Source organism: Petaurus breviceps, unplaced genomic scaffold, assembly GCF_028583685.1.
Source record: "Petaurus breviceps papuanus isolate PSGF00001 unplaced genomic scaffold, PetGlider_PUasm1.0 79, whole genome shotgun sequence".
NCBI classification, from domain to species: Eukaryota; Metazoa; Chordata; class Mammalia; order Diprotodontia; family Petauridae; genus Petaurus; species Petaurus breviceps.
Genome location: NW_027186523.1, coordinates 18,200,416 through 18,211,647, shown reverse-complemented (window position 1 = coordinate 18,211,647; position 11,232 = coordinate 18,200,416). Strand labels below are relative to the sequence as shown.

The window sequence follows — 11,232 nt, the reverse complement described above, 5'->3', positions numbered from 1 at the left end:
ACACATATTGGGGAATGAAGCCAAATGGGAAAGGAAAATAGAAACATTGAGCAATCTCAGAAATAAGTTCCAACAGAGATCTGTAGAGATCCTAATAGAGAGAGGACTGAGGGATCTGAGCATAAAACAATGAAAGATTTGAACAAGAGGCACTCAGTGCTCCAATGGTGGGAACAATAAGTACCAACTTTTATCCTTGCTGCCTCCCACCATTCCCCCACACCTCCGTCCCAGTGTAATATTTTAAATTGTAGAGAGAAGTAGTGGTGCCAGAAGTGGGGTATGTGGTATTTTGACTCTATGGGCTCAGAGCAGAGCTGTGCTGGAGCCAGCTCAAACTAGCTTGAGAGATTCAATTATTAAAGTTTCAATGTTAGCATTTGTACCTTGGAAATTGGCAAACAGAACAAATGATGAAAGACTGGAATAGTCAATGTTTAAGGGGGCTGGAAAAAGACAGGCATAGTAATCCAATGTTGATGAACTACAAATTTGTCCAACTGTTCTGGAAAGCAATATGGGATTATGCTAAGAAATTACTAAACTGGTTTTGCCCTTTGATTCAGATATCTTGCTGCTAGGTATACATCCAAAGGATGTCAAAGATAGAAAGAAAAGTCCTATATACATAACAATAAAGAATTGGAAATAAAGTAGATACTCTTTGATTAGGGAACAGCTGAATATACTGTGGTACAGGAATGTAATAGGTTGTTTCTAACCTATAGGAAATGATGAAGAATATAGAAAAGCATGGAAAGACATATAAAGTGATGCATGTAAAATAGATACAGGTATAAGAATATATAATATATGTATATATTATATTATATATTATATATAGACTTATCAAATGGAGGGGACATCTGAAAAAAGGAGCTGTTTGAAAACTAGTTAAGAAAGGGACTGAGAGAAAGGAGAAAGAACCCCAGGAACCAGGAAAACTAGATAAACTTATCTAGTAACTATAGTAATGTAAATATTTAAAAATCAAAAATTAGTGCCAAACAATTATAATGATCAAATTCACCTCCACCCTCTTTGCAGAAATGGAGATCTATGTGAGTAAAACATGAAACATGATACATACTATTAAACTCCAGAGATGTAGTAGTTAATTTTGCTAACTGCCTTTTTTAACCTCCCTTTTAAAATTCTTTGTTATAAGGGATTGATCTCTTGGGAGGGAAGGAGACAGGAGAAAAGAGGAAATGGGAGGGGAGACAGAGGATATATTTGGAAATGAAGATATACAAACAAAAGATATTAATAGAATTTTAAAAACTTAAACAAGTTCCTCAAAAAGGGCTGGGACCTAGCCAGATCTATTTCCAGGTGACCAAGGCATATATGGAATGGAATTCCTAACCTGGGAAATTTATGTAAGCCTGCTCACAAACTGACCAAGAAACCTGAAATAGCTAGAAAAGCAGCTAAGACACCAGGCCTAATTGCAGCTCTCAACTAACAAAGGCTTAAAATTCAACCTCCTACTTTAAGGAGTAAAGCTGAAGAGAATCTTCATTAGGAGAAAAAAAAAAACTTCTGGGTTTTTTGTTTTGTTTTGTTTGAGCAAATAAATATTTGAAGGGGGGCGTAATATGAGAGGGCCATGCTGTTGTTATGATGCTACCGATACACACACATTGTGCTATTATAGCAGATGTTATCAGGCTACATTATCATTAGGCCTCCCAGGTAACCTGAGGCAGCAAGGCAATTGACTCAGCACCACCTAACACTGGTGCCTCTGTCCAGCTCAGGCTCTGTAACCCAAGAAAACAGCATACCTCACAGAGAATTTTCTTTACCCGCTGACAACAGCAGCAAACAGCATGGAACCGCCCAGTAAAATTAGAGTTATTTGTGATAGCAATCCTATCCACAGGGTCTAACAAGGGAATATAACCAGCCAGTTACCAGAGACTTCTGTTTTGGCTTCTCAAGTGTCTAATCTGGGGATATGTCTGTAAAGTTCTTGCCTTTGAATGAGAGAAGTCTTATAGGAATTCTGGGCATAATGCCTTGACTTTGCTCATACTTCCCCCAACATTTTCTTTTTTCTCCATTGGATTTTGTAATTTAGCAATGTTTCGACATCAACGTGGAAAACAAGGCTGACCCAAGGACTGAAATCTCCAGCTCCAAGAATGCATCCATTTCCTTGCTCAGCGCTCCTCACCTGCTTTGGGAACACAAGGGATAATGTGCCCTTTGATCAGTCCAGCCCAGCTGATGCCCATTCCACCATCTACGTCCAGCCCTTGGCCAAAGCGAGTGGCCATGGTCACCCAGGAGGACCAGAGGAAATCCTAGAGGAAAAGCAGAGTTACTGTACTTACTCAGAGAAAAATGGCAGCACAGGTAACCATGCTGCTGCCCAGGCTGCTCCCGTACCCGAGGAGCTGCCTGTGTTCCCAGAGGACGAACCAGACTGCAATTCAGTTATGTTCCACACCTCCATACCCAGACCATCTATTGTCGAAATGCCAAAGGTGAGTGCCTCTGGGTTCTACAGATTGGTGGTAGAAGGGATCAGGTATAAGCTCCTTGAGGGTTTTTGTATCTCCATTTCCTGGCATAGTGCCTGGTACACAGTAGGTGTTTACTATGTTTGTTTATTGATTGAACTAATGAATCATGGGCCCCTCAGGAAACAAACTTACTTTTGAGAACTTTTTGAAAAACTGAATTTGACTTGTACTCTGTCACTAACAATGTGATCTTGGGACTATCATATACTTATCCAGGACCTCAGTTTCTTCATTCATAGAAAAGGGGATGGGGAGACAAAGCAGATTAAATGCTCTGACACTTCTTTTGCAGTTTGAACAATCCATTACTTGCTCTAACACCAATCTCCTCAATAATTGGCTCAAGCAACTCTTCGTTTCATAAACTCTAATCATATAATATAGAGAATTAATTAGTTCTCTATATTTGTGTCTTATCCTCTTCTAGTCTGTAAAAGCACCATGAAAGCAGAGATTGCGTGTTATTTAAAATTTGTATTGCCCTCCCCCATATAGGACAATACTCTGCATATAATAAGTGCTTAATAAATATTTTTATGAACGTTAAAAGAATATTGACATTGCAGGGAAATAATACTTTCTGGAATTAAATTCACTTCAACAAGGATTCATTAGTCCCTAATATGTTCTTGGCATTGTGCTCGGCCTTGTCTACTTTTTAGGGGGGAGATGGAGAGGAGTGATGCTAGCCCTGTGATTTTATCCCTCTTCCAACACAGACTAGTGATCGTGTTTCAATTTATTCTTAGAGAGTTTATTGAGTTTCTGACACATTAAATGATATATCCAGGCTCACCTAGCCAGAATGTAAGAGGCAGAATTTGAGCATAGGTTATTCTGATTCCAAGCCCAGTCCCTCTGTCCACTATACTACACTAGTCTGAAGCTGCCAAGATAAAAAAAAATACAGTGTGATGCAAAGAGAGAACTCTACCTCTTTAAACTTTAGAAAGTATTCAATGGATGAGGAGGGTGGGGAAGGTCAAATATAATGAGTAAAGGGTAAGGATTTCAGGCATGTGAATTGTTGCAAAATGGAACTTCCAGGGGACCTCATATCCATGAAGAAACTGAACTTACATAGAAAAAAAAGTTAAGAATGTGGATGTTTCTATAGCAATTTTCTGAGTCTTTTGTTATTACTCAGCAACAATCCTGTCTTGGAAAAGTTTATAGTTTTCACTGAAACTTATCTTTGACACCAGACAATGCTGTTGGCAACATGAATATGTATGTATGTATTGGGGAATGATGAAGTAAGGATCTTTCATTGGTTCTTGGTCACTGGAATACTTTATGAAAGTAGAGAATGTTTGAATAGTTAAGAAACTTTCACCTGGTGACCCTACCTAAGTCTCTAGAACACTAATCATTAGAAACATCCTAGCAGAAGTTGGGCTGTTACTTGTTAAGGATATTGTAGCAGGTATTAATTCACCAAGCAAAGGATTGGACTAAATAATCTTTGGTCAATTCTAACCATGAGATTCTACGCTCTTCTGATGCCTGTCTTGGGTAATGGAATCCACATAGATTCCCTCAGTTGACAGTGTGGGCCCCCAGATTCTGAAGCAGAAGCCCCAAGATCTGATGACATGGCACTGTCACTCCTCTCCCCTCTTTTTGTCTAGCACATCACCTCTCTTGTCCATTCCACTTCCCAGCTCCTTAGAAGTCAGCTTCCTGTTCTACATAATGGCCAGATGTCTTTCTCCCTCCTCTCAGCCCCTTTCTTAACTAGTTTTCATACAGCTCCTTTTTTCAGATATTTCTTCCATTTAATAAGTCTGTGAATATATTATATATTCCTATATCTGCATCTATCTATCTGTCTGTCTGTCTGTCTGTCTGTCTGTGTCTGTCTATCTATCTATCTCACTACATTTTCACCAGTATAACATATTAGGTCTTCCCATAAGCTGTAACTACAACAAAATTTGTATTTAAAGACATGTCTCAGAGAGTGCAGATAACCAGTCAGTAGCTTTGGGGATGCAATTCATTGCTTCTTGCATAGTTACCAGAAGCAAGATGGTGTCATGGAAAGAACAATGGGTTTGGTATGAGAAAACTGGTGTTTGAGTCCCAGGCCTGCTAATTAGTAGGTAAGTTATTCAACTCTCTGAATCTGAGTCACAGCCTCCTCTTATCTACAAAGTGGGGATAATAATGCTTCTAATACTATTTCAACATGTCATCGTGAAGAAAGCACTTTATAAAGCACCATATAACCGTGAGTTATTCACGATTTCTTTGTTCTTGAAGGATTATATCATGGTGAGGATGGAAGCCTGCTTTAAAGACATGTCTCATCAATTGCTATACAGTCCCCCCCCCCCCCCCCCCCCCCCCCGCCCCCCCTGTAGTCTCGTCTAGAGAGGATATCTATCATAATATGATAGACCTGAGTTGGAAAGTCCCCTAAGGGTCATCTAGTGCAGGGGTTCTTGGCCTTTTTGGTGTCACAACCCCTTGGAGTCTTGTGAAGCTTATGGATGCCCTTATCTCTGCCTCTTGGCTTCCCTGGCCTCCCAAAAGGCCCCTCTTCTACAAGAAGGTTTTCCTGGTCCCCCTTAATACTAGTACCTTCCCTTTTCTGGTTTCCTTGGCTCTCTTCAGCTCCCATTCCCCCAGTATCTGGTGTGTTCCCTCTATTGATTATCTCCAATTCACCATGTATATAGAGAGAGTTAATACATAGTTGCTTGTATGTTGTCTCCCCCATGTAGCAGCAAGCACCCCAAGCGCATCCTCAGGGTTTGCAGCTACCACAGGTTCTTGGATCTGCTTTGTTAAAGGAAAGCAACTCAAAATGGGTTAACAAGCTTACTTTAATCAGTCAGACATATATCGTTTACCTTGTTCAGGAGAAAAGGTCAGCACCCTGAACCTCAAAGTATACAGGCATAATTATCAAGACAGAAACATCAAGTAGACAGATTTCCAAACTGTTCAACCATTACATCCATACCCAGCCAACATCTGGGTTTCCATATTCTGGGTTTTTCAAAGCCAGGGGACTCTCAACAACGGCTTCCCAGAATTCAGATCAAATCACAGAACACCTCTCAAAGTGAGTCCCAAAAACAAAGCTACACATCAGGGCTTATATAGCCTTCTCCTGGCTCAGAGAATGTAACAACCTTATTGACTCACTGGCCAATCAAGAAGTATCTACTGAAAAACAAGCCTCCCCCACCCCAGGCTTCAGGTGCACATTAGCCTAGGGGCAGGGAAGATCTTTAAAATTTACATTCTTATTACACCCCATTAGAGTGTGAGCTCCTTGAGAGCAGAGAAAGTCTTTTGTCTTTCTTTGTAGCCCAAGCATTTAGCACAGTGCCTGGCACATAGTGCTTGCTTAATAAATGCTTGCTGACTGACTGATCCTTCTTAGAATGATGTTTTTTAAATTGCTAAAATACATGAGATTACAAAGAAATTAGATTAGAATATAGCTATACAACATATTTTTAAAAAGTTCATGGACCCCAGGATAAGAATCCCTGATCTAATCCAACTTGTCTCCCCCCAACCCCATTTTACAGATGAAGAAAAGGAAGTCTAGAGAGGTTATATAGGATTATGTGTTTATAGATTTGGATCTACAAGGAACCCTAGAGACCATCCAGTTCACCTCTTTTCTCCTTATTTTACAAAGAAAGAAACTGAGGCCCAGAGAAATGAAATGAGTTTGCTGAGCCTACAGAGGTAATAAGAGGCAAAGGTGGTCCTTTGACACCAAGTCCAGCTGTCTTCACTGTGTCTTCACCTTGTCTTCACCGTGCCCTTGGATAGAAAGAGCCACAGATTTCTTTTCAAGTCTCTGACTGAATTGCTTCATCAGCAACTTTCTTAGCTTTTCTAGGTCTCTGTCTCAGGCTATGGTATACTCCCTATCTTGACTCCTCACAAGTTGATGACATTTTGTTAATGGTAGCATGGAACTGCTTTGAGATCATCCAATGAACCACACCAGAGAAGTGCAGGGTTTTAGTGTTCTCCTAGTAATTATGCAACTGCAAGTTTTCCCTCGGCTGATGATGAATGATCTTCTATTATAATCTTGCCTGGCAGGCAAAAATATTTCCACTTAGCTTGCACTGATCTCTATCATTTAAACTGTCTTACTAGAGACAACAAGTTTTAATAACGTTCAATACCACTACATGATAATAGCTAAGAAATGGGGACATGTCCCTCTATTTGTCTTTAGCTCTCTAGTGCTCAGGCTGGAGGGTAATTCATTACAAAGGCTTTGAAAAATCTCAAACAACATCTAGTCTGAGAGGAAGGCCATGTGGGCTAAGAGGAAGTGAAAGGACTTGGTTTATTTTTGCATGTGTGAATACACAGGCCTTCACATATGAAGATGTGTGAACTTCTATTATCCGGTCAGCAACATTTTTTAAACCCACAAAATCAGTCTGGAAGCGTCTCAAGATTTAAGATGAACATTTTTTTCCCCTCTCTTTTAGAGATTTTTTATTTACTTTGAATGATTTGTGATTTTGTGCCTCTCCATCATAAGGGATTTGGCGTGGGTAATCTAAAAGGGGCCCTTCTCCCCCTCCCACAGTTTTATAATTATGCATCTGCCTTGGTTTAAGAATGCATTACCTGCTCATCACTGATATTCCAGTGAGGAGCCCCGCCATATTTATCTAGATTAGTCCTTGTAGACCTCAAGTTAAATCAATAAGCTTTTGTCCAAAAATCTTATAAATGAGTATCTACATTCCCCAATTGATAAATGGTCAAAGAATCTGAACAGGCAGTTTTCAGAATAAGAAATCAAAGCTATTTATAGTCATATGGAAAAATGCCATAAATCACAAATAATTAGAGAAATGTAAATTAAAACAACTCTGAAGTACCACTTCACACTTATAAGACTGGCTAAGATGACAGAAAAGGAAAATGACATGCTGGAGGAGATGTGGGAAAATAAATGGCTGGTGGAGCTGTGAACTGATCCAACCTTCTGGAGAACATTATGGAACTATGCCCAAAGCGCTATAAAACTGTGCATACCCTTTGGCCCAGCAATACTAATAAAGAGATCAAGGAAAAAGGAAAAGAATTCATGTGTACAAAAATATTTATTGTAGCCTTTTGTGGAGGCAATAATTGGAAATGGAGGAAATGTTCATCAATTAGGGAGTGACTGAACAAATTATAGTATATGACTGTGATGGAACACTATTGTGCTATAAGAAGTGATGAAGAGGATGGCTTCAGAAAAACCTAGGAAGAAACGTTAAACTGATGCAAAGTGTGAGAACAATGTATATGATAACAGCAATTTTGTAAGAATGACCATCCATGATAGATTTAGCTACTTTGGTCAATACGATGATCCAAGATAATTCCAAGAAACTCACGATGAAAAAAGCTGTCCACTTCCAGATAAAGAACTGATGGACTGAGAGCATATTAAGCATTTTTAACTCTTTCTGTATTTTCTTGCCATTTTTTTGCCTCTCAACATAGCTAATATGGAAGTATGTTTCACATAACTTCATATGTATAATGGGTATGGGGATTGCTTTCATAACGGGTGGGGGAAGGGGTGGCAAGGAGGGAGAGGATTTAGAGATGAAAAATTTTTAAAAACTTAATTAAATTACAATCTAAATTTTGAAGGAAGAGAGGGAAGGTAGGAGGCAGAGGTGAAGAGGGTGAGTATTCCAGACAAGGGGGTCAGCCAGTACAAGTGCACAGATTTGGGGAGTACTTCGTGTGAAGAACAGCAAGTAAACCAGTGCATATAGATTATAGGGTATGTGGAGGGGAGAAAAGTAAAAGATTATGGGAAAGTTAGTAAGGGTCAAGGTTGTGAATAGCTTTAAATGCTAAACAGAATTTTATATATGATGCTAGAGTAACTGGAGTTAATTGGGGGTGGGGGGAAAAGGACATAGTCAGACCAGCACTTTAGTAAAATCATTTTAGCAGAATGGATTGGAATGGGAGAAAATTAAGGCAGGGAGAACGATGTTTTGGGACAGATAGTCTGAAAGAGATAGATTGAAATAAGGAGACCAGAAGTGCCTTCTATCACTTGAATACTCTGTGGTTCTCAAATTATCTTGGAGAGCAGTGAGGTGGTACAGTGGTTAGAGCCCTGGACCTGGAGTCAGGAAAATCTGAGCTCAGACTCCTCTTCAGACACTTGCTAGCTCCATGACGCTGGACAATCTGCCTCATTTTCTTATCTGAAAAATGGGGATAATAATAACATCTACTTCCAAGGTTTTGTGGGAAGCAAATGAGATAGTATTTATAAAGCACTTTGCAAACCTTGAAGTGCGACATAAATGCTAACTATTATTAATATTTTCAGAGCATGGAGGTCCTATAAAGAGTGTCCATTTCATATTTAAGATACAGTAATAGAATGAGAACTGAAAATAAAATAAAATTGAATTTTAAAAAAATGAAAAAAATGAGGATTTAGGTTGACCAAGGGTTTTGGTTTTTGATAGCATTAAGAAAACACACACACACACACACACACACACACACACACGACTATCTCATTTTTCCATGGAATCTGAAGACCATTTTCTCAGGTCTTTTTAAGGTCAATAACTAGAAAGTGCTATATCTGCCCTGTACTTTCTACTTTGCCCACAACCTCAGACAAACAAGGAGTAAAACTGAGATCTTGGGACTTACTACTATCCCATCTCATCAATTTTAAGCCCTGCTCATTTTTACTATGTGCTTTGTTGCTGCCCGGATAGCGAGAGATATACCCAAGCATACTTAGACACAGGAATTTTCCAACCCAGATATTCAGTTGCATCATTCATTCGGAAAAGAGAAATAAGCTTCTTGGCTTCTATTTCAATGGAATAATGGAAAGACCATGATGTAGTACAAAAAGCACGGGCTAAGGGTCAAAGGAAAACCTCTGGGACCTTGTTTAGTTCATTAACTTTCCCCAACCCTCAGTTTCTTCACTGGTAAAGTGAGAGGTATGGGTTGGATGATCTCTAAGGTTCCTTTCCAAAGTAATGATTCAATATCTGACTTCACGGAGTCAGGTAAGTTTATGGATCTTTTTGTGGCTTTAGGAGAAAAGTTATCAAAAGCTGTAAAGACACGAAAAGCTTCAGATGTCCTAAGACTGAGATGGGCAAGGTTCAACATAGAAATGAAAGGAAAAATATGTTTCATACAAGAGGAAAAAAGAGAGAAATATGTATTTCACCAAATGAGTTGAAATTTAAAAAATCATTTCACTAATACTTGAAGGTTTTTTGTTTTTGTTTTTTATGTTTGAGGTGAGATTTTTTGGTAGGGTAGGGTTTGTGATGAGAAGAGGAGAGCTTGTTTTAGAACAGTACTTATTTCAAACTCATCAGACAAAAAGAATCCTGATTTTTGTGTTTTTTAGCTTAAGTGCTTACTTTCCCTCATTTTAGCAATGAAGGTTTATTTGACACACGGGCAAAGTCTTTAATTAATAAAATTAATTAATTTAATTTAATTAAAAACAAGAACTCTTAACCTAGGTTCCACAGGACACTGCTCCCACCCCCATCCCCAGGAGTCTGTAAACCTGGATAGGGAAAAAGTGTACCTTTATTTCAATATAATTAGCTTCCTTTGTGATAATAAGCTTTCCTTATGCATTTTATTAATTTAAAAACATTCTTCTGAGAAAGGGTCCAGAAACTTCACCAGATGACCAGATGGGTTCATGACGCAAAAAACCCTCGCTCTTGACTAAAGTATTTGAACCACACAACAAACAAGTAGGTTTTAAATTCATTACTAAGGCGCAGTATCCAAAATACCAGGGTCTGTGAAGTTGGAATTTCCATCTTCTTGGTTATGTAATCCACGGTGGCATTTTAGTTTTTAAAAAAATTCCACTTGCTAGATGTACTGGAAACTTTGGAGAAATCTTATGAGCCAGGAACCACGGGGGCCATTTGAATGAATGTGCTATATCAATCATAGGAAATTAAAGATTCTTTCCAGCCAAGAACATGTGTTAACCTGATTTGAACTGCCTGTAAGCTTTCCATTCATGATTCCTTCTTTCCAAAGAAAACACAGCACAGATCACCAAGTTAACACTTTTTCCAATACAAGGTTGAAATGCTTGGTTTTGTAATTCTGCAACAAAGGGAGCTGAGAGGTTGGAAATTAAAGGCACTTTGGAAGGGAGAGCCTGTATTATAAGGACAGGACTTGTGGGAGAGTCTTACGACCTTGGTCTGGGGAGAATAGTTTGTGGTTGTCCCCTATTCAGTTAAATAGAAAAATGATGGGTCAGGTAGAGATCAAATACCCAGAAATGACTGGATTATTCATAGTAAAAGAGGAGTTTGCCCAAATTGTACTGAGGAGAAGGGAAACGAGAATAGAAGTGTAACCTATGACCCAGAACAAAGGTCTGGGTTCACATGGTCCAGATTCAAACCTGGGGAGTTTCTTACAAATGTATGGAGGCCTCTAGAGAGTCAGCTCTAATTCTTCTAGACCATATAACTCTCAGTACTAATGGATGGGAAAAATCTGGGTTTGATCATCCATATCTTGGCTTCATCTCAGGTACTTCCAGATGCTCCTCCATTTGTTTCTGGGTTCTCTCTCTCTCTCTCTCTCTGTCTCTCTGTCTCTCTCTGTCTCTGTCTCTCTCTCTCTCTCTCTCTCTCTCTCTCTCTCTCTCTCTCTCTCT

General features: G+C 39.1%; 1 protein-coding gene across 1 annotated transcript in view; it reads left to right on the top strand.

Annotated features, from left to right (window-relative positions):
* The first annotated feature begins 2,135 nt into the window (after positions 1 to 2,135).
* FAM107B (family with sequence similarity 107 member B) overlaps positions 2,136 to 11,232 on the top strand; it is a 311,107-nt gene continuing 302,010 nt past the window's right edge. The window contains exon 1 of the mRNA XM_069106440.1: positions 2,136 to 2,495. Coding sequence (XP_068962541.1) covers positions 2,151 to 2,495 — 345 coding nt within the window. The 5' untranslated portion in view covers positions 2,136 to 2,150. The remainder of the gene's footprint in view (positions 2,496 to 11,232) is intronic.